The sequence below is a fragment of the Tursiops truncatus genome, chromosome 16, assembly GCF_011762595.2.
Source record: "Tursiops truncatus isolate mTurTru1 chromosome 16, mTurTru1.mat.Y, whole genome shotgun sequence".
NCBI classification, from domain to species: domain Eukaryota; kingdom Metazoa; phylum Chordata; class Mammalia; order Artiodactyla; family Delphinidae; genus Tursiops; species Tursiops truncatus.
This window is the reverse complement of record NC_047049.1, coordinates 61,593,390-61,615,989: the sequence shown is the minus strand read 5'-3', so window position 1 is coordinate 61,615,989 and position 22,600 is coordinate 61,593,390. Positions and strand designations below refer to the sequence as shown.

Sequence of the window (22,600 nt, the reverse complement as noted above, 5' to 3'; positions counted from 1 at the left end):
TGGAATATCTGTGTCCCCTCAAAATTCATATGCTATAACCTTTTCCCCAGTGTGATGGTATTTGGAAGTAGGGCCTTTGGGAGGTATAGTTGACCCTTGAACAACACATGGGGTGGTTAGGGGCTCGGACCCCTGTGCAGTCGAAAATCCGAATAGAACTTTACAGTCGGCCCTCCGTATCTGTGGGTCCACATCCACGGATTCAACGAGCCACAGATCGTTCAGTACTGTAGTACACATCTACCAAAAAACAATATCTGGGTATAAGTGGACCAGCGCAGTTCAGACCCGTGTTTTTCAAGGGTCAACTGTAATTAGGTCATGAGGGAAAGCTCTCATGAATGGGATTAGCGCCTTTATAAAAGAGATCTCAGAGAGTTCCCTTGCCCCTTCCACCACCTAAGGACACAGGGAGCCCGTGTGTGAACTAAGAAGCGGGTTCTCACCAGACACTGGATTGGCCCCTTGATCTTGGACTTCCCAACCGCCAGAACGGTAAGAAGTAAATTTCAGTTGTTTATAAACCACCCAGTCTATGGTATTTTGTTATAGCAGCGCAAGCTGACTAAGACATCGCCTCATCTATGTGGGAACTTATTGTTCTCATCTTTAAAGTGGAAACACACAATTCCTGGCTATGACCTCGGGTAAGTCATCACCCCTCTGGAAACCAAAGTCTTCACTGGCAAAATGGAGATAAGCTCACACTTACTGAAAAGAGTGAGATAACGTAAGAAGAGAACTCGGCGAAATATGGGACACATGGCACTCAATACGTGTTAGCCCAGCAGCAGCCCTACTGACAGCATTAAACTGCACAATGAATCTGAGCATGATATTTTTATAATACTTTTAGTGTGGGCCTCCCTGCAGAGCCTGAAAGATAAATCAACACCAAAATGAAGTTCCTGAGCACAGAATCCGTCTGGGTACGCCTCTGAGTTCACAGCTCTCCCACTAATACCTTCATCGTTATAGCCACCTGCTTGTCTGTCCCGGTACCACCACCTAGGAGCTCAGCCCCAGACTAGAGACCTGGGTTCACCATTCAGCACCCACTTCCCAAAAGCCTCCTGGGTGAACACAGCCTGGGCCATGAGCCACTGGGGACCCACAGAAGAACACAACACAACACAGTACAAATGACTAATGAACACATGAGACAAAGAAGTTCTTTTGTAATCAGAGAAATGCAATTTTAAAAGAACACAGGGGTAAGCTTTCCATCAATCAGATTCACAGAGAGGAAAAGCGCTCAGTGACGCCAGAGGGTGGCTGTGCACTGTGGGGCGTTGGAGAGACACACATCCGCTCAGCCTTTGCAACTGGGGCACATCCATTCAGCACCCTGACACCAGACTCACACCCGGAGCCAGGCGTTCCACTTCTAGGGATTCACCTAAGGAATAGAACAAGTTCTGATGGTGTGAGGGAAAATACTGGCCAAGGTTGAAATGCTTACAAAATAGTATGTACACGCATTATAAACTGTATTGCGTATAAAAGTGTGTGTGTGTCATTCCAAACAAATGACGAAAAATAAACAAAAAAACGTTAACAGTGTATATTCACAGCGGGTGTTTTAAGCGACTCTTATTTTCCTTTTCACTAAACTGAGTTTTAACCATTCTAATCAGTAGGAAACTGATAAATATGATTAAAATACTCACTACTTCAGTGGTTCTCAACTCTGACAGTGTCTCTGGCAGCATTTCTGGGGGCACGGAAAAGCAGAACCCACCTGGACTTCCAAGAAGCTTCTGTGTCCTGTGCTGGAGGGACACCAGCTAGCTTGCTCCTCTCCCCTCCTCTCTCCAGTGACCTTCCCCCGCATGGGCCACTTCCCCACAAGTCACCCATCACCAGGCAGTGTGAGCAGACATCCTCCCAGCCTCTGGCCTCCCTCAGCCACGGAGCTCCCAGGCCGGGCAGGCAGCTGTGGAGGCTTCCAGGGGCTCTGAGGACGCCGCTAGACTGGGGCTGGGCTGGGAGTGGGGTGGGGACTGCTGTCCTCTGCTGTCTCACTGCACAGCATACCACGCAGCCCAGGCCCAGGGTGGAAGGCCTGAGGGGGACTACTGCCCACTGACCCCAGCAGCTCTGCAGGAGGCTGGGCAGACTGCGGTGTCTGTCTGCAAGCCCTCAGAGACCACCCAGATCCTATTTTGGGGCCAGCCACCCAAGAATACCTCCTTCTGCCCTCCAGTCAGTAATCCGGCCAGTCCGTGACCCTTTGCTCAATGAGACCTGGTAAGCACACAGCTTCTAGGCCAACTCTGAGGGACAGAAGGTTCTTCCTGTTGTTGAGTTGAGTTGTCTTACTGTAACTTGTCCCCACCTGCCCCAGTTCTGCTCCCTGAAGCCACACAGAACAAGAATGGGCACCTGTCCCCAAGGTCATCCCCCTCTCCCTGCCATTTTTCCCACCCTGAACATCTCAGTGTCTCTTCAGCAAGCAGGATTCTAGACCTATCTCACTGTCAATCCATTTTGATCTCCCCAGAAACTTTCCTCAAGGTTACAAACCAGATCTCCCCTATTTGAAATGTATGCAATTGATTTTGGGGGGGACCTAAATTCAGGACTTTGCATTTCACTTCCATTTACATTTCACTTTCTTGGTTTTGATCCAGCATTCCAGAATGTTCAGATACCCTTCATTTAAATCTTGAACTGTTGCCATGTGGGTGTCATGGCTCTTATCCACAGATTTGATGAGCATGCCTTTTATTTTCCCTCTAAATTACTTAACGTCATGTCAAGGTCAGAGTCCGAGGGACCTCTAAGCTGCATTAAAGTCTTAATGAAAGCCCCGCCATCAGTCCTCCAGCCCCCTTCCCGCAACCCTCCATCAGTTCACAGGGCTCTCATGAGAGAACTTGGCAGGGTCCTGCTGAAATCTCGTAATTCATCTTTCTACCTCTTGGAAACCCAGTCTGAAAGAGGAAATGTGGTAGGTTTAGCCTGATCTGTTCTTGGTGAGCACTAATATGTTCCTAATGACCACTACATCATTTTCTTTCTTTTTGAAAAAGATTGTTTTGTTTTTATAAAAAAACAATGTGCTTTCTATAAAGCAGTTCGGAGCACAACAAAAGAAGAGAGTAAAATAAACATCCCTGAAATTTCACACCCAGAGATGACCCTCGTGGCCGACGCGTTTGTGATGCTCCCAGACACATCCCAAAGATTCTGGCCGGGTGGACAGTTCCCTGCACTTCCAGTGCCTCAACAAGCCTGCACCAGGGCTCTCTCTGGTTTGCTTTCTTTGAAGCCACCAACGGGAACAACCTAGACGTGTGGGAGTACAGCCAGGGGAGAGGAACAAACAGCAGTCGGCTCCCCGTCTTGCGTGGCGAAAATCTCAGGTGCATTCTGCACTTTTCTCAGAAGGTGACCAGAGAGAGAGAACCCTACTGGCCCATAGCTGAACCCAGCTCGTCCACATGCCTGGTTCTGGTTCTTGCCTTTTCTCCCTTTCCCATCTTACTCTCCTGACCTCTGCTTCCAGGCATAAGCTCTCTTAGGGTGTGCTCTCAGAAGCAGGAGCCCCCAAAGATGTTAATGACCATCTCTTTGCACATACTTTACATATACATCCAATAATAAGCCTATGTAATTTTGCATAAAGGGGATCATACTAAACATGTGTTCTAAAACCTGCTTTTTAAAAAATTACTCACAGTAGGCAGTAAACATATTTTCGTGCCACTAAATGAAATCCTAAACACAGTTCTTAATGTCTATACAGCATGCCGTTGCAGGTGTTCTCATTGTTTAATTTACTTAATTTATGGACATCTGGATGACTCCCGATTTTGCAGTGTGATGAGAATGCTTGGGCACATATCTTTGCAAGCGTACAGGATGGCAGCCTTTGAAGAAAATTCTTAGATGTGGGATTGCTTTATTGTCTCCTAAGTGTTCACTGTATGTTGGATCATTTATTCTGGAATTATAATAGAGGTCAATATCAATCTGAGCAGTTTAGGGTTTTTTTAAATCTACCTTTCCTTCCTTTCTGAAAATCAGGACATTTGCCCATCTTCAGTTTTCTGGCACTTCCTTCATTCCCTGTCATTTCCTCTAAGGCAATAATTACATCTGCAAATGGCTCCAGGTCCCTGGGATGTCATTTGTCTGGGCTTGGATTGTATGTGGCTTGACGCCTTATCCAATCACCTATCTTGGGCTTCAATTTCCTCCTTCCACCATTTGAAGTAAAATTGCCTGTGCCCTGCGCTGGCTGCTCTCCCTGGTGCGTAAAGGTTACGGGCACCACATGCCCAAGCCCCGAGCAGGTTCATTTGCTATCCTTACGTAGACTTTGAAAGCTCTTTGCTCTGTCTTCACCAGTTTTCCTTGGCTTCCGTTCACTGACACTTCGGTTCTGCATTTCTCATTGTACCTTGTGTGTGTGCACTTTTCAACCCTAACTCACTGGAAAGCTACAACTGCAGCTGCACACGATGTTCTGTAAAACTCCCTTTTCTCTCTTGCCAGCAGTGTTTGCAATGCCTTGCTTGGCATTTCTGGGTTTTATTACCTCCTGGAGCAGCCTTCTTTTACAGGTATGATTTTGTTCAACACACCTTGTCTTATTTTACCCTCACAGCCACTCTGTGAAGCCAGCTGAATGTAAGTTTCTCCATTCAAGAGATGGGTAACCAGTAGCACGGAGAGGTTTAGGCAAAACCCCAAAGACACCCAGCAAGCCAGTGGACCAGCCCTCAGTCCTCCAGTTTCTTTGTCCAAATATGGTTTCCCTTCCTACACTGGCTGAGAGGGGCGTCTGGACCCCCACCTGCTAAGGCTGGAGGAAGCAGCCTTATGCCGGGGGTCCCTATCCCTTAAAGTCCTGGAGGTCAGGTCCATAGTTCCCTCTCCTTTCTCCCAGGGAGGGAAATTCTGCATTGAGATCTTGTGTAGAATTCCATCTCTGTGACTTTCCCTGCTGGAAGGGATGGCAATTACTCTAAAGCTAATAGGTAAGCTGTCCTCAGCCGGTTTCAAAGGATCCCCTGCCCATGCAGGAGGGAGCATGCACACAGGGACAGAGGCTTCCAGGTCTTTTACCCCCTCCCTCTCTCTCTCAGTTTCTCACACATATTCACGCACACACACTACGGAGCCCTCTAGGTCTTTCTCTCTCTCCCTCTCTCAGCGTGTGTCTGTCTGTCACACACACACATACACACAGTGTCACAGTGTTGGGCTCTGGACAGCCCCCGATGAGACCCCCCAGTCCCTTTCCTGTCTCTTGGCTCACTGCTCCTTAGTCGGTACCCACCCACCCCCAGTCCCAGCCCCGGGGTCACTCACCCTCCATGTTGCCCACTCCGGCCCGCTCTGGGACAGTCACCAACGGAGGGAGGCAGCAGGCCCCTGTGAGCCTGCAGGGGACAGCGGGTCTCCGGCGCTGGGCTGCTGGCACGCGCCCCTGCCTCTGCGCTTGGCGGTTCTGGTCCAGGGCCCGGCGGAAGCGCACGGAGGGGCGTGCGCTCGCAGGCCCCAGCCCTGCGCGGGGTCTCGCTCCCCTTGCCGCCCGGAGGCGGCCGGGCAGCGGCCGGGGCTGAAGGCTCCCGAGCAGCGCAGCTACCCTCCCGGCTCTGCTGCCCGCGGCCCGTTGCCCGCTGCCCGCCCTCCCCGTCCAGAGGGAGGGGGCTCGCGCCGCGCCGTCGCCATGGCACCCGGCACACGTTTGCCTGAGCAGCGCCCCCTGCCCGCAGCATCCGTCCGAGCCTGGGCGCCCCGGGTCGCCTCCCAGATGTGACTCCCTCCGCAGGGACGGAGCACCCCTCCAAAGTAGAGGACAACCCACTGACCGCTGCAGCCCTGGCCGCGACATCCGATAACTCTGTGTCCCTCTCCCCGTGACTCCCATCCCAGCGCCACTCTTCATCCCCGTCTCACCCCAGCCTGACCCCCAGCCACCCAGTCTGGTGTCCAGGACCCCGAGGCCCTCCTGAGAAGGGGATGGAGGCAGCTGTGATACACAGGAGGGCAAGGAGAGCAGGGACAATGTGTCAGTAGATGACCACTGACTCTGGAATTAACTGGCCAGGGGCTCACCAGATGTCTACCCTTGGGCAAGTGTCTTACCTGCACCTGAGCCTCAGTTTCTGCATTTGTGAAATGCCTTTTAGGGAAGTAAATGAGAGGACGTCAAAGTTTCTGCCCAGCATGTAGTAGATGCCCAACAAATGGTCCGTTGAGCTGGGTAGGAGGCCATCTCCCTCCCACCATTCCAACCCCTGTCAGGCACCACCATAGACTTTTGTCATATGAATGATGATCCCAGGTTCCAGGCAGATGGAAGAGAGTGAACGTCCCATTCTTCCCATTATTGGGGATTAGGGGTTTATTCTGGGGGTCTCTGGGCAAACGGTTCCCACCAGGCTTCTTCCTAGTCTCCCTTCTCCCTCTAGCCTGTCCTCTACCCCAGATGGCTGGCAGAGTCTCAGGACTGGAAGGGCCTTAGAGGTCACTGAGTGTAACCCTGACCTGAGCAGGTGTCCGCATCCTAATGCCCAGCAGTGGGTTCTCTGCCTTCACATCACTCTCTTTTCCCCAGGACAGCCCTTCAGAGAGCTGGAGGGAGGGAGGACACCCTCTCAAGTCTGCCCTTCTGCAGGTGAAACACCTGGGTTTCTTTGGGCTTTTTGCTTCCTGTGATTTGCCTCAGTTTCATCTGTAAAATGGGGATAATGTCTATCCCCTAGAGTTATTGTGAAGATGAAAGCAGTTCCTCTGTGTAAAGCTCTTGGAATAGTGCCTGGCTCAGAGTAAGAGCTCAATGAAAGTTAGTTATCGTATCATTCCTATCTTGAGTCCGCCTTCCTGTGGAAGTCCTCGCAGTTCTTGAAGTCTCCCTGATAGGACCCAGAACTGCGACAAGTCATATCAAGCCCCCTTGACCAATGCAGAGTTCAGCACAAGGCTGTATAATCTGCACAGTCCAGCACCGCCATTTACTGTATGTGTGACTTTGGGAAAGTTATACAACCTCTTTGTGCCTCAGTTTCCCTTCATCTAAAAAATAGGGATAATAATAGTGCCTACCATATAGCAAAGCACTGACAACAGTGCCTAACATAGAAGGTGCTCAATAAATATGAGCTCTGTTGATGTGGGCGCCAGGCTTTGAATAGTTCAGTCTCACCTTTTCTCGGTTCCTCCTTCTTTTTTCCCCTCCCTTTCTTCTTTCTTTACCAGCCACATCATTCTGGTGCATTAACTTAAGCCTGTGCTCAATTCCCCCACCTGGTCTTTTTCATTTAAATCATTCTGGATCACAGAGCCTCTTTTCCTTCCTTCCCCCTCCTCTTCTACAGACTTCTTTCTTTCACCATCGGAACCTTTGGACCGTGCCCAAGTACACGTGGCACCATTCGAAACAAACTCAGTGGTCCAGCCTTTGAGGGCCAGGGCAGTGCCGTGGATGCAAAGACCTGGGTGTGAATTCTGTCTCCACCATTTATTATCTGTGTGGCCCTGCGTAAGTCGCTTAACCCTCTAGCCTCATTTTCCCCATCTGTAAAATGGGATTTATCATCTTCTCAAGGCTGCTGTGAGGATAAAAAGGCACGTACCACTGACACAGTGTCCTTCCTTATCCCCAAAGTTATGGGTGGAGGCTACACAGATAGATTGGGTAAAGGTCTTTCCATGAAGATTTAAAAAGTTTCTCCTCTCACTCCCCTCCCTCCTCCAAAGGGCCTCCCGGGAAACCTGACTGCCACTGCTCTATTTCAGATCATGCCTACTCCCAGGTTCACCTGCCTGTCAGTCTGAGGTACTGCCCAGCCCCAAACCTTCAGTCAAGCAGGCATCGTCATTCTTCTTTTACAGGTGAAGCTACTGAGGTTAAAGACTTACCCAATATTACACAGCTGGACAGTGGAGGAAAGAGGCAGAACATTCCTCTGGATTCCTAGGGCATTGGCCCTTCTGCCCCCCACCCCAGCCTACCGTCAAGGTTCTTGGTCCTCTGGGAGCATCTGAGAAACTATGAGTGCAGTCATCCAGGGCACAGAAGCAATCCCTGTTCATCTCGAGGAGCCCCACCACTTCCTTGCCCTTCAAGGCTTCCCGCTATGCCCATTCTGGCCAAGCCCTTGGCCTCGCCCCTCATGCTCAGGGGAGCTGCTTCCCATCCCACCCCACCCCCAACAGCTGTGGCTGGGTTCAAGTGCTGTGCCCCAGGGAGCCTTTGCACAGACAGCCTCACCTTCCTGGGAACTGATTTCCATCTGAAAAGCTGGATGCCAGGAGCTGGCAGGAGGGCAGTGGGATTGAGAAGGTCCTTGAAGAGAGGAGCATTTCCTGTGCTAACTGGAATAGATGTGGACCCCTGCTTGGAGAAGGGTCTGAAGGGAATGGCGGGGGAGGAGGTAAAGGGTGATCTTTTGTTTTTTGCGGAGCACAGGCTCCGGACACACAGGCTCAGCGGCCATGGCTCACGGGCCCAGCCGCTCCGCGGCATGTGGGATCCTCCCGGACCGGGGCATGAACCCGCGTCCCCTGCATTGGCAGGCGGACTCTCAACCACTGCACCACCAGGGAAGACCAAGGTGATCTTCTTAAATCAAGCTTTCTGGGGGCACAGAGGGAGGTCAGAGGGGCAATCGCATGACTGAAGGACTGCCTTTCTCCTTGGAGAAAGCAAAACAGGAACGGCCAGCCAAGGGAGGGAAGGTTTAATGGGCTGTGGTGAACTTGGAGGAACTGAGGCCTAGCCAAGCAACCTGGCTGAAGTCCAGGCTGGCAGTGTGCCATGTGTTAGGCTGTGTGATGCTGTGTCTGGGAGTCAGGAGCCTCCGGTTCTAGAACAAGTTCTGCTTAGTGTGTAACCTTGAGCAAGTTACACAGTTGCTTAAGTCCACATTCTTGGCATCAATGTGAAAACAGAGGTGGAATTAGAAGGAAATCATTTGGCGATCCCTAATCTGCTCCCAGGGGACACAAAGCTGGCAATCCCACCTCTTTTTAAATCTGTTCATCATCCCTCCCCTGTCCTGCTGGCCGCTCCTCCTGCTGTGCTGTCCTCCTAGGGAAAGCCACCCCTCCGCACAGGCTGAACATTAACCAGGTGTCAGACTTGGGGGCCCACAGGGGCGGGGCAGGTGAGGCCAGCGCATAAGTGAATGTGGCCAGGTGTGGCCACTAGGGCACTCCTGCCTGGCTTCCAGATCCAGGAGATCACTGCCGTCAGAATGTAGGCTCAGGGTTGCCAGGTTTTCTGATTTTTCAGAAGCCAGAAACCCAGGTATTTTTCATGAAAAATTTCAGCTCCCAATTTAAAATTATTGAGAAACTTAACTCAAAATTACTTCTAAACATTGTGCAGGCCAAACAAAATACATCTGTGGGCTGAATTCAGCTCAGGGCCCTTTTGCAACTTCTTTCTTTTTTTTTAAAATTAATTAACTTATTTATTTATTCTTGGCTGTGTTGGGTCTTCGTTGCTGCGCGTGGGCTTTCTCTAGTTCTGGCGAGCGGGAGCTACTCTTCGTTGTGGGGCACGGGCTTCTCATTGAGGTGGCTTCTCTTGTTGTGGAGCACGGGCTCTGGGTGCGCGGGCTTCAGTAGTTGTGGCATGCGGGCTCAGTAGTTGTGGCACACAGGCTTAGCTGCTCCGCGGCATGTGGGATCTTCCCAGACCAGAGCTCAAACCCATGTCCCCTGCATTGGCAGGCGGATTCTTAACCACGGTGCTACCAGGGAAGCCCGGCAACTTCTTAAATCTCTACAGGCCAGTGGTTCTCAACCTTGGCCGCACCTTAGAATCACACAAGGGAGCTTTTAAGAAAAAAATCCACCAGTGCTGGGACCCAGTGCAGACCAATTGAATCAGAGTTTCTGGCAGGCAGGGCCTAGGAATCAGTATTTTTTCAAAACTTTCCAGGTGATCCTAATATGCAGGCAAGGCAGAGCCCCACTGCAGGACCCACTGCAAGTACCAAAATTACACTTTGGCACTGCCTATCACAGAGACTTTGAGAAGGGGAGAGGGGATCACAGAGTCATCAAAAGCCAAGCTTCTCAAACGTTAATATGCCCATGGATCATGTGGGGGGTTAAAATGCGGATTCTGATTCAGAAGGCAAGGGGAGGGACCCAGCCTCTGCAGGTGTGACACACCATCAGGTGCTCCTGATGCTGAGACTCACGCTCTGAGGAGAGAGAGTCCCATCCAACCGCTCAGCTTTGTCTATAGGAATCCCCTTCGCAATCCTGTCAAGGGTTGGAATAGGATCTCAGGGAGAGGGTGATGCTAAGCAGAAACAGTGCTCTCCTTCTGGTGGGATTCCAGGCGCAGTGACAGGCTAGTGGGGGAGACTGGGGGATGCCCATCCTCCCTCAGGTCATGCATACTGGCCATCCGCCACTCCAAGGGATGGAGGAACAGTGGGAGGCCAGTGTGCCTGGAGTACAGTGAAGAAGGGGGAAGTAGTGAAGCCCAGAGAAGTAATGGAGGGAAGACCATGCCGGGTCTTAAAGTCCACTGTAAGGACTTGGCTTTTGCACTGGAGAGCCCCTGTGGGACATGGGCAGACAGTGGCTTAGGAGTTAAAAGGATCCTCTGGGGAATTCCCTGGCGGTCCAGTGGTTAGGACTCTGCACTTTTGCTGCCAAGGGCCTGGGTTCAATCCCTGGTCGGGGAACTAAGATCCCACAAGCCACGCAGCACGGCCAAAATAAATAAATAAAAATAAAAGGATACTCTGGGTGCTGTGTGAGGGAGAAACAGAGACTCATTAAGGTGCAGAGGTGTGGGCCCTGCTTTGGGTCTGGTTTACTGGGGCTCAGGTGGGCCTGGAATCTGCATCTAAAAAGATCCTAGTGACTGGATCTCTTATATAGTCCAGACATCCCTTGTACAGCTCCCGGAGCCCAGGCACGTTATTTTCTAGGTAACTGGCGTCGATAAGCTAGAATGCGTTTTGACTGGCACCACTGGAGTTGTGTGGTGTGGCGGTCCTGCAGGGTCCACCCCTGAAGACACCCTAATTTAAGTGCTTCCTGTCTACAGGAGAGAGGGTGCCAGGGTGCTCTTGGCTGGTCAGAATCTGGATGTACACAGAGTAGCATGAACCCCAACTGGCTCCTGGCCAAGGCCTTGAATGCCTCATTGTCCTGAGTTATTAGTTGTCCTTGGCAGCCCGAGGCAGAACTTCATAGATCCCTGAACTGTGAAGATGGGGGGAGCGGTGAGCTGTCAGTCTTCTCATTCCCTGTGGGAATCAGCATCCAGATGTGCCCATCAACATCCAGATGTGCCCCAGGGATGTGTGACAAACAGCTCTGTGCTCGTCTGAGAGAGGCAAGGTTCTTGTCAGGGCACTAAAGCTGTCCACACAAGGGCAGGTGTAAGTGTAAGCAGATGGGTGAGGAAGCTCTCGGGTGTGTGAAATGGGCAAAATGCTGATCACCAAGGGCTACTTACCTACACCACCTGTGGCATTATAGGAGGCAGTCTTTGCACCCATTTTACAGATGAGGAAAGCAAGGCTCAGAGGCTCTTCACAGGAATGGGATGGGAGAAGGAACGTGTGAGCTGGAAAAAGCAATCGCTTCTCCCACCCGAGCCAGCCTCCCAGTTCAAACCCCAGCTCTGCTCCTTCCGAGCCACACACCAACCCCCAAGCCCTACGCCTGTCCTCATCTGCAGAGTGAGCACCAAGAGGCTGTTGCTGATAGTAAACGAGAAAACATACAAGTGCTGGCCCAGTGCTGACAAACAGTAGGCGCTCAGTGACTGCTCCTGCTTGGACCTGAAGTATCTGGGCCTGTGTGCCTTTTCTGAGGGATGGGTCCAGCCCACCCGGCCCTGAGGCACATGTCCACAGCATGATCCGGCTGCCCGTGGGCCCGGCCCAGCCCATGACCTGCCCAGCGATCCAGTGACGTGGTCTCTCAGGCCTGCCCTCCCAGGCCTTGGCAACTCTCCCAGCGCTCTGGCCAGGCCATCTGGGCCCCTGCTAACGCTCACCCTTCCAGGAACTGGTCCCCGCCCAGGGCCAGCTTTCTGAGACAGGACAGGCATGTTTCATGTAAATGGCAGCTCCAAAGTAAGGCCCTTTCGTCCAACACTGAATTTGGGAGAGCCTGAGGACTAAAACCCTTTATGTGTGGTGATGGATGTTAACTGGACTTATTGTGATGGTCATTTTGCAGTATATACACATACTGAATCATTGTTATACACCTGAAGCTAATATAATATGTCAGCTGTATTCTCAAACAAAACAAAACAAAACGACCCTCTAGTCGCATACACCTTACCTTCGACATTAATAAGTCTTTGTATCCCATCCTCTTCAACATAACAGTACTATTCCAGGAAACTCTTGCCCAGGAAGTAAAAGTTGTAAAATCACTGTGTTGTTCATTCTAGGAAATTCCAGAAAGAGTCATTTAAATGAACATCAAACTGCCCGACTCTTCAGTAAATAGCATCAAAAGAGAGCTTAAGCTTAAGACTCTTTGAACTCCTCACCTTAAAACGTCTCTTTGTTGTGTCCACCGATGCTAAACTATATCACAATCTTTATGCAGTCCTAGTCAAGGCGTCCTCCCCTGCACTGAAAGCCCCACTTGAAACCAGACTCCAAAATCTCACTACCGCGACTTTGCCCTCCCCATGCTGACACGCTGGGAAGACGTAGTAAAGCTGTCCCTTACTGGGAGAAGAGTTGGCTCAGCTTTGTCTGACCAACGGGTCAATCTGTGATATTTCTGGTGAGCCAGCATTCAGCAAGAAGAAACGGAGTCAGGGGGAATCTTCTGCTTGACCTTTGGGGTGGGGATGGGCAGCAGCCTTAGTCCAGGCTAGTCCACTGAAGACAGCTATAGCAGAGCCCCCAGAATCAGAGAGACAGTGACCAGGTGAGTTCTGGAAAGGCGCTCAGGGATCTCCTAGTACAGCCCCTTCCCTTTACAGACAGCAATCGGGGTCCAGAGAGGGGAAAAGGATTTGTCCAACTCACAGAGCTCACTGTGGCTTTTTGATGGATTAAATGAGTTAATATCTGTAACATGCTTGGACACTGCCTGGTATGCACTTATCTCTATATGTGTTTGTTAAATAAAAATGATGGCGAGTCTAGCCTAAAACTCAAGGCAAACTCAGGCTGACCTCCCAGATTTAGAAAACAAAAACTGACTTAAACCTTGAACCCAGAAGCAGTTTCTAACTTGCATCAGAACACGTGGAGGGCTTGTTAAAGCCGAGTGCTGGGCCCCACCTCCAGAGCATCTGATTCTGTAGATATGGGGGTGGGGGGGAGCTATCTAACCCGCTCCCTGGACGCTGCTGCTGGTCCAGAGACGCCTCCTTCAGAACTCTGGACCCTGAGAAATCAATTGCTAAGGGTAGAATTTCTGGCATCAGTCCAGGAGAAGTGGGGGCACAGCAGGTCCCCTCATGCTTCCGCAGGTACGGGGTCTCCCTACCTGATAGTTAGCGCTCTGCAGCAGCACAGCGTCAGCTCTGCCTGGCCGTGCCTCCGCCCACGGTGAATGTTCCAAGCCTCACCCCAGCCGAGCTGCTTTACCTCACGCTTCCAGCAAGAGGGGCAGCGCCTCCTCTTCGCTGATGGTGGGATCAACACTCTGGCCACGAGACATGTGTGCTGTGAGAATAAATCAAACACCAAGAGGCAGATGAAACCAACGTGTTCTTTATTGCAGACTGAAACTAAGGGCTCACTCACACAGTGGGCTTTGATTTGGGGCCGTCTCTGACGCCCAAGCTTTCCCAGCAGGCAAGGGCAAACTCTCCAAACAGAGTAGAAAACAGCTTCCAGAAGCATTCCCTTCAGAGGGCTTGAGGTGAGGACCTGGGGAAGCAGCAGCTTAGCATGCAGAGGTTACCCAGAAAGGCAGGGTTCCAGAGGGCCGGGCAAACCCAGCTCTCCTCTCCTGGTGGCTTTGGGTCAGTCCCTTCACTGGGAGTGCCACACAGACTCTGGAAAGATCTAAGAGGCCCAAGGTCTCTGGGGACTGCTTTAGGGAGGGGGATGAGCACAGACTCGGACCCCTGACAGGGCAGGGGGAGAGCTGAGAACCTTCACCCTCCACTCTGAGGACATCCCGAGGGTCACCCCAGGCATCTGCTTTTCAAACAGTAAAGTGCTCATAGGAATCACCTGGGGATCTTTTGAAATGCAGGTTCTGATTCCGGAGGTCTGGAGTGAGGCCTGGGATTCTGCGTTTCTAACGAGCTTCCGTGGATGCCAATGCTGCTGGCCCACGGACCATACTTGAGTTGCAAAGCTCTAGCCATACAACGCCTTTGTGCATGTCGGAAGAGTATGCCCCTTCTCTGACAAGGAGAAACCCCACTCCAAGACACAGGCTGGGGGGTAGGGGGGACCAGGACAGCCTAGGCTGGACTGCAGACTCACTTGTCCCCAGCGTCCATGGCTGAACTCAGAAGCCCTAGAAGATTCCGTTTCAGCCTCCTCACCCTGAAAACCCTTTTTTCTAGAGCTTCACCGACCAGGCCTTGGGAGATGAGCAGAGTGAACATGAACACCGAGGGCTCAGCAACGGGCCAACAATGGCCCAACCTGTCAGCCTCTCGCCAGGAGACAGAAGGCCTGAGCAGGGGCAGGGCTCGGAGCTGGAGAGGGGGAATGGAACAGGGAGCATTCTGATCAAGGGTTAGTGCTCTGAGCGGTGGTCTGAGCTCTGAACAGCCTAACCTTGGGAGCGGAAGACTGGCCCCTGGTCCACAAGTGTAGGATCCGGTAGCCTGGCTTGCTCTGAGTCCTGGGGCCTCAGGTGTCTCCCTCAGACCAGGCAAGGTGGGCTCTGAGTCTGCTTGCTCCACAGATGAGAAGGTGGGAGGTAGATACCTGGGTATCAAGGGGTCAGAGGTTCTCCAAACCACAGGTGTTGTCAGGAAGCAAGAGCCTCAGGCTGTCTCCTGGTAGAGGGACCAGTTGCCCATTTGCCGGGTGTCATCCCAGTGTTAGCACTGAAAGTCCCACGTCCCAGGAAAGCCCTAAGTCCCGGGCAAACAGAGATGGTTGGTCACGCAATTACCTGGCCACACTCTAGACTCCAGGTTGAGGGCCTAGAGATGACTAGGTCATCAGGGCTCTGGGTGGTGGCCTGGGAGCTGGCTGGCCACGAATCCAATGGTCCATAGTGCCTTCTGCCCCTGTGTGGACCAGTGACAAGGCAGCCAGACTCCTGCCAGAGGGAGACTGTTGAGGGTGGCGCAGGTGCAAATGGCTTTGCTTCTCTCTGGGCCACGTCTCCTGCAGCAGAAGGGCTGATGCCAGGCACCCTCGCTCATGCCCAGGGGAGGGATGGGGCACTCCTGACTGCCTACCCCACCGATTTCTTAGTCACGAGGAAGGACAGAGCCTACTTGGTTTGCTCTCCACTTGCCGGTCTGCTGGTTCTTGGGCTCCTATACAAACGTTCTCAACCCTGCTACAGTGTCGGGCCACACTGTCTCCACAGCTTTCCCATGACTCCTGGTTCAGGTTCCTGCCAATCCAGGGACCCACAGGGCTGAGGACGGGGCACTGTGGAAGGCCTCAGCCTGGTCGGTTCTCAGGAATCAATAAATAGATGGAGATTGTCTTCTGTCCCTCTTATGGCAGCCACTGGCTTTCAGCACTAGAAACAAGGCCTCGAACCCACAAGGGCCTGGAAAACGCTCAGTGATGCTCATCCGTGGGCCCAGAAGGTACCAATGATTTGAAGGTAACTTGGAGGCATGTGTTCCCCCAAAAGCCTTTAGGGAGCCCAAAGGAGGCAAAAGCCCCTGCCATTGCCCCTTTCCTCAAATTGTAAGGCTCAGAGGATCTGCCCAGGTTTGCACGGAAGCTGTGAGTGCCCAGAGTCTGGGCCCCAGCCCCCTCCTCGCCTCCTCCCTCCGGGCATTCCAGGGCCCACTACTGCTCTACGCTATCTATCCTGGAACGCCACACCCCTCCCGCCACACGCTATTCAGCCCGCCCGCCCCCAGCCCCCCAAACTTGGCCTCCCATGGGCTCGTGGGACTCCCTCCCCTCAGGGCGCCAGGCCAGGTGGCCTCTGTCCCTTGCTGGGCGGGCTTGAGGAGGGAGGCCTAGGGTGGGGAGGCCCGCGCGTCCTCCGGAGACATGAGCATGTCGAACTTGATGAGCGGCGGGGCGATGACGCGCACCTCGGCATTCAGCGGGTTGAAGCGCAGGTTGATGCTGCGCAAGGCGGGCATGGCGGCCAGCTTCTCCACGGGCACGTCTGTCAGGGAGAGAGGGCCAGATTAGGGGGCTGGAGCCAAGCGGGCAGAGAAGAAGGAGGATGCATCGCCCGATGCGCATGGGCTCAGTGCCCAGCACCCGGCCCTGTGTGAGGGGCCATTGGGGCCCACAAGGGCATTACAACCACATGCAGAAAAGCATCCTAAAAAATAGTTACTGTGCTGCGCAACAAGAGAAGCCACCGCAGTGAGAAGCCCGCGCACTGCAAAGAAGAGTAGCCCCCGCTCACCGCAACTAGAGAAAGCCCACGCGCAGCAAGGACGACCCAACGCAGCCAAAAAAAAAAAAAATTAAACACAGATTACCACTTATCCCAGCCATGCCACTCTTGAGTGGAACTCGCAGAACGGCAAACAGGTATTCAAATACGTGCACACGTGTTTACAGCAGCACTATTCACAATAGCCAATGTCCACCAACGAGTGGGTAAACAAAGAGTGGTATAGCCAAACAATGGAATATTAATCAGCCTGACACATGCTACAACATAGATGAACCTAGAAAACGTTATGCTGAATGAAAGAAGTCGGACACAAAAGGTCACAGAGTATATGATTCCTTCCATTCATATGAAGTGTCCAGAATAGGCAAAGCCATAGGGACTGAAAGTAGATTAGTGGCTGCCAGAGGCTGGGGTGAGGGGATTGGAGAGTGACTGCCTAATGCGTGCAGGGTCTCCTTTGGGGTGATGAAAGTATTTTGGAACTAGAGTTGACAGGTGCAGAACACTGCGAATGCACTAGATGCCACTGAATTGTACACTTTTAAATGGTTAGTTTTGTCTCAATTAAAAAAAAAAAAAAAAAGGGACCAGAACAAGGCAGCAGCTATACTAATACTTGAAAACATTTACGGTTCCTCACACCTAATCTTTAGGATCACTCAGTCTCTGGTTCAAGTCCCAGGTCAGCCACATAACAACTGTGTACCTAAAGCAAATTATTAAACTTCACATCATATACGTGAAAAAGACAAAAACTCTAATTTGAAAAGATACATGCACCGTAATGTTCATAGCAGCACTATTTACAATGGCCAAGACATAGAAGCAACCTAAGTGTCCATCAACAGATGAATGGATAAAGAAGATGTATATATATACAATGGAATATTACTCAGCCATAAAAAAGAATGAAATAATGCCATTTGCAGCAACATGGGTGGACCTAGAGATTATCATACTGAGTGAAGTCAGACAGAGAAAGACAAATACCATGATACCAATTCTAAGTGGAATCTAAAATATGATACAAATGAACTTATTTACAAAACAGAAACAGGCTCACAGACATAGAAAACAAACTCATGGTTACCAAAGGGGAAAGGTGGGGTCGGGGAGGGACAAATTAGGAGTATGGGATTAAGAGATACACACAACTATATATAAAATGGATAACAAGGATTTACTGTAAAGCACAGGGAACTATATTCAACCTATATGGGAAAGAATGTAATAACCTATAAGGCAAAGAATCTGAAAAAAATATATATGTATAGCTGAATCACTTTGCTATATACCTACAACTAACACAATATTGTAAATCAACTATCCTTCAATTAAAAAAATAATAAAATAAACTTCCTATCAGGGTAATAATAGTATATACCTCACAGAGTTGTTTAAGGATGAATGAGAGAATATCTATACGGTGATTCCTCGGAGATATTGCGGGTTTGGTTCCAGACCACAGCAATAAAGTGAATATCGCAACAAAGCGAGTCACGTGAATTTTTTTTGGTTTCCCAGTGCATGTAAAAGTTATGTTACCCTACACTGTAGTCTATTAAGTATGCAATAGCATTACGTTTAAAAAAACAATGTACATACCTTAATTTTAAAATACTTTATTGCTAAAAAAAATGTTCACCATCATGTGAGCCTTCAGCAAGTCAGTCTTTTTGCAATAGTAACATCAAAGATCACTGATCACAGATCACGGGAGTTTGCCCTCCCTTAGCACCTTGGGGTGAGTGGCTCTGAGCTCCCTGGGGGCTGGCTCTGTTCGTTAGACCACGGGTCCAGTGCTGGAGGCAGGGGCAACTCTTAACCTCCTGAGAGCAGAGTCTATCTTTGTCCTTGAATCCCCAGGGCCAAACACTATACCTGGCACATAGACATGGTGGGTACAAAAACACGTTCTGGGCAGCCGGCAGGGAGTTACTAGGGTGGGTCGTGGTCGGGAGCTGGGTCCCAAGCGAGACTGGCTATAGTGCGGCGAGTGGGGCTCTTGTTTGACAGGCAGGAACCTGCATGATGGATGAGAGGACAGGAGTCGTGAAGGAGGCGATGGGGAGGGACCCAGAGCCCAAGGCAAACGTGGAGGCTCAGGTAGGGAAAGAAGCAGAGATAAGGCGTTTCTAGAATGCAAGGTTATGACCAGATGCTACTCCTGGGAGGGGAGGAAAAGCAAGATCAACTGCTCTCAGTTCCTGCTCACCTTGTGCTTCCTCTGGAGCTCCTCCGCATTCTAATGTCACATCACACAGCTGCCAGCAGCCGGCTCCTCTATGCCCCTTACTGGGTGGGGCGGCTGCTGGAGTGGGGGCTGAAGGAAGGGGTTGCCTGTGGCATTTCTTGTCTTTATTCATGGAAAGTGGGCCCCCAATTTCCCTACCAGTTAATGGCTGGGAAGAGAAGGGCTAATGACTTGGAAGCTTCCCCTTCTCCACATTAGCACATTAGCTTTGTAATGGCCAACAGCACAGCCAGCAGCTGGGCAGGCGGGACAGACACGCCATCCCCTCTGCCCCTGATCGCCCAGATAAGAAAATCCTCTTTCCTTGGGCTCTTAAGAAGTCAGGTCATTTCACAGGGTATTATACCCCATGTGGCACAGGAGGAAATCAAAGCCCAGGGAGGTTAACACCTTGTTAAAATGGGCCCAAGGGACCTGGGAGTCCAGTGGTTAAGACTCCACACTTCCGATGCAGGGGATGCAGGTCCCATCCCTGGTCGGGGAACTAAGATCCCACATCCGCGGGGTACAGCCAATTAAAAAAAAAAAGGGCCCAAGAAGGGAGGCTGCTTCTAGGAACTGATATTTGAGGCCCTGTGCTAGGTGGTTCTTCATAATGACCCATCTGGCAGATAAGGAAACTGGGCCTCGGCTTCTCCATGCTGACAATGATCCTCTAACTCTGCTCCAGCTCCCCTGGATTTTTCAACTAGGCCTGACTTTTGTGCTTCAGTGTTCATCTCTCATTGTCCAATTTTAGCAAGAATTCTGCTAAGTTGGTTTAGTCAGAATCCTCCACCCTCGATACCTAATCAGGTTCCTCACTGTCCACTATCCCCTAGGTGACGTCAGATCACCCTGGCCTGCCTTCAGGCAAGAACTAGGGGTTGCTAAGGACTTTCTCTCTCTGGACTCCGTGACTCCTCCACCCCTCAGCCAGGGAGGCCTGCGGGCTGCAGAGTGGCCAGTGCTCCTGAGATGGGGAGGAGGGTCTCCCTGTGATGCCCCTGCCGAGGTTTGCTGGGCGTGGCACGAAGACCAGCTGCAGCCCGGCTTGGAGCAAATCCCCGTGACTCCAGGCCTAGAGACAGCAGCGCTGCCTGAGTCCTCAGCCTGTCTTTTCCAAGTACCACTCACTGAGCTGGCCTCTTCAGGGTCTTCAGCGTTCTCCAAACCACTCTGCCCAAGGACAGTGGTGGCGGGGATTAAGTGCATCTCTTTCCCCTGATTTAACCGCTAAAGGTGCTTGAGCAGCTTAGAGGAAGGAGCAATGGGGCCACCAGAATGTGTCAAAGCTGGCAGAATCAACAAACTGGAGCAGGCAGGCTAGCAAGCAACAAGCCCAAGTGCCCAATTGGGAGTTTCTGGATAAAGCTTAAAAGAACATTTACGCTCAGAGCATCCTGACAAGAGCGGGAGATGGCTGGAGGGTAGAGAGGACGATATGAAATGATCTGCGTTTTGTGGGTGGGGAACCAGAAGCTTGAAGAGGCTACATAAGCTTCCTAGGGCTACAAGCCACATTGGCGTCATGGTGGTAATGGAAGCCAGGTCCCTGGACTTTGGCACACCTGGAGAGGAAGAGGAGCCCAGCTCTGCCCTCTCCCCTGGGCCACGCCTTCATCCTCATTCGCCCATGTCCTGTGGATCCTCATATTCCAGCTCAAAGGCCCCCTCCTGTCACTCCCTCTGGTCCGCATCCAAAGTCCCATAACCCTTTATACAAGACTCACATCACGCATCACACTCTGGGACTATGTTCACCCTATAAGTGCAGTACCTGGCACAGTGCTCACAGGTGCTCAATAGCTGTTTGTTGGATGAATGAGTGAACGAACAAATGGATGCACATTTTACCTCCTGAACTAGATCGTAAGTTCCTTCAGGCTCAGGACCACCCTGGGCTGGGCACACGGTGGACCCACCACCAACACCACTTGATTAAGCAACTCTGACCTCAGTACATTCAAGAGTTGGGGCCCTTCCCCTGACCTGACCCATTCTGGGCACTTTTGCCAGTCAGGGCCAGGCCTCTGTGGGCCAAGGCTGTGATAGGTTACTGGCCCTTTAGTGCAATAATCCAATTTAGAAAATGAGAAAATATTGATGAGCGGAAATAAAATCACCCATGTCTCACCACGCAGAACCAATCACTGTTAATGTGAGGTACACGGCCTTACCAACTTTTAAACATGCATGTGTGTGTGTGTGTGTGCGTGTGTGTGTGTGTGTGTGTGTGTGCATACACAACTATGATTCAAAAATGGCCTCCTAGGACTTCCCTGGTGGCGCAATGGTTTAGAATCCGCCTGCCGATGCAGGGGACACGGGTTCGTGGCCCGGTCTGGGAAGATCCCACATGCCGCGGAGCGGCTGGGCCCGTGAGCCATGGTCGCTGAGCCTGCGCGTCCGGAGCCTGTGCTCCGCAACGGGAGAGGCCACAACAGTGAGAGGCCCGCGTACTGCAAAAAAAAAAAAAAATGGCCTCCTAGATACTATGCCATAACATGCTTTTCTTGGTGACACACTGTGAACATCTTTTCAGGTTACAAGTCTGTGACATTATTACGGCCACGTCGTGGTCCATGGAATGGAGGGATCACACTTTAGCTCACGTTTCTACTGTTAGACATTCAGTTTTTTTCCAGCTTTCGCCATTACAGACAATGAGAGACGGATCCAACCCTCTTCCCACCGCAGACAGCCCTCCCAGACTCCTGCCTATGTCTGTGGAAGCTTAAAATAATCAATAAAAGCAGAATCAGAGTGGGCAGTATTTAGAGAAAATTACTTCTCCAAGGTCAGCTTGACCTCCCTTCACTAATCATTGGCACTATTGACTGGCAAACTTGTTTCATGCCACTGGGACCAGCTAGAGGCAAGATGATAAAAATGACCGTTTCAGAGCACGATTCATCATGTGTGTGGTACCCATGGTCTGAAAGGAGGCTGAGAGGAAGAGGGGTCTGGGCCCAGGGAAGTGGTAAGGGGTACTGAGTGAGCTTCCCAGCACAGAGGTAACCCAGCAGAGACCAGTGACTTCTGATTCCCGCTTTGGGTGGAGCTGAGTCCCACGACATCTAAGGTCCCATCTGGAATTGGGATGAGAGGCTCCCCAACCTGGTGGCCTAGGGCCCCAGTTCCCTGGCTTCCTTGGCAGCTTAGAAACAGAGCATGGCGCCCTGTTGGCCGCCCAGGCTGGAGCCACACTGGACAGTTGACACATGGCTGGCTGTCTCACTTCTGATCCAGGTGATCTCCTACCAGCCAGAATGCCTGATTTTTCAGGATTTTTCAGCTTCTCTGCCTCCAGTCCCCAAAGGATCCCAATCGGTGAGCGTGGAGCCTGAGGCCTCCTTACAATGGGACCTGGGGCGCTGGGTAAAGATGCAGCGGCAGCGCCCCAGCCCTAGTGCCTCAGGCCTGTGGGCAGCACGTGGGAGGCTGCCTTAGCCTCCCCAGGGGGCTGTGGGCACATCCGTGCTGGAGAATTCAGGCTGGCCTGGCATCAGCCTTGACACAGCTTTTGGTGCCTGGTGCCTCAACAACAAAGATCAAGGATGCTGAGCTGAGCTGAGCTTCACGCCCCACTCGAAATGCCACAAGACACAAGCAGGCAAACTATGGTCACCTAGCGGGACAGAGAATTGTGCCTGTAACAAGGAGGCTCCCGGGCCACACTCACGGCTGGGTCTGTCCCTTCACAAGCCCGGGGAGGGCAGTGATCAAACTCCCCCACTGCACAGAGCCCTGGCCCGAGCCCTGGCCCGAGCCCTGGCTGTCGGGGGTGGGGGGTGGGGGGATGTGTGCAGGAAGAAAGCAGCAGCAGCCCTTGTGCTCAGGAGGCACAGAGAACACTGCACGCCCTTGACAGTC

The 22,600-nt window shown here is 51.7% G+C and overlaps 2 protein-coding genes across 2 annotated transcripts in view; both read right to left on the bottom strand.

Moving 5' to 3' along the window:
• The window catches only part of NPFFR1 (neuropeptide FF receptor 1), a 32,935-nt gene extending 19,479 nt beyond the window's left edge, over nucleotides 1-13,456 (bottom strand). The window contains 2 exon segments of the mRNA XM_073793710.1: nucleotides 5,323-11,524; nucleotides 12,289-13,456. Coding sequence (XP_073649811.1) covers nucleotides 5,323-5,902 — 580 coding nt within the window. The 5' untranslated portion in view covers nucleotides 5,903-11,524; nucleotides 12,289-13,456.
• A 213-nt stretch (nucleotides 13,457-13,669) lies between these two features.
• LRRC20 (leucine rich repeat containing 20) overlaps nucleotides 13,670-22,600 on the bottom strand; it is a 66,626-nt gene continuing 57,695 nt past the window's right edge. The window contains exon 5 of the mRNA XM_019936145.3: nucleotides 13,670-16,248. Coding sequence (XP_019791704.1) covers nucleotides 16,094-16,248 — 155 coding nt within the window. The 3' untranslated portion in view covers nucleotides 13,670-16,093. The remainder of the gene's footprint in view (nucleotides 16,249-22,600) is intronic.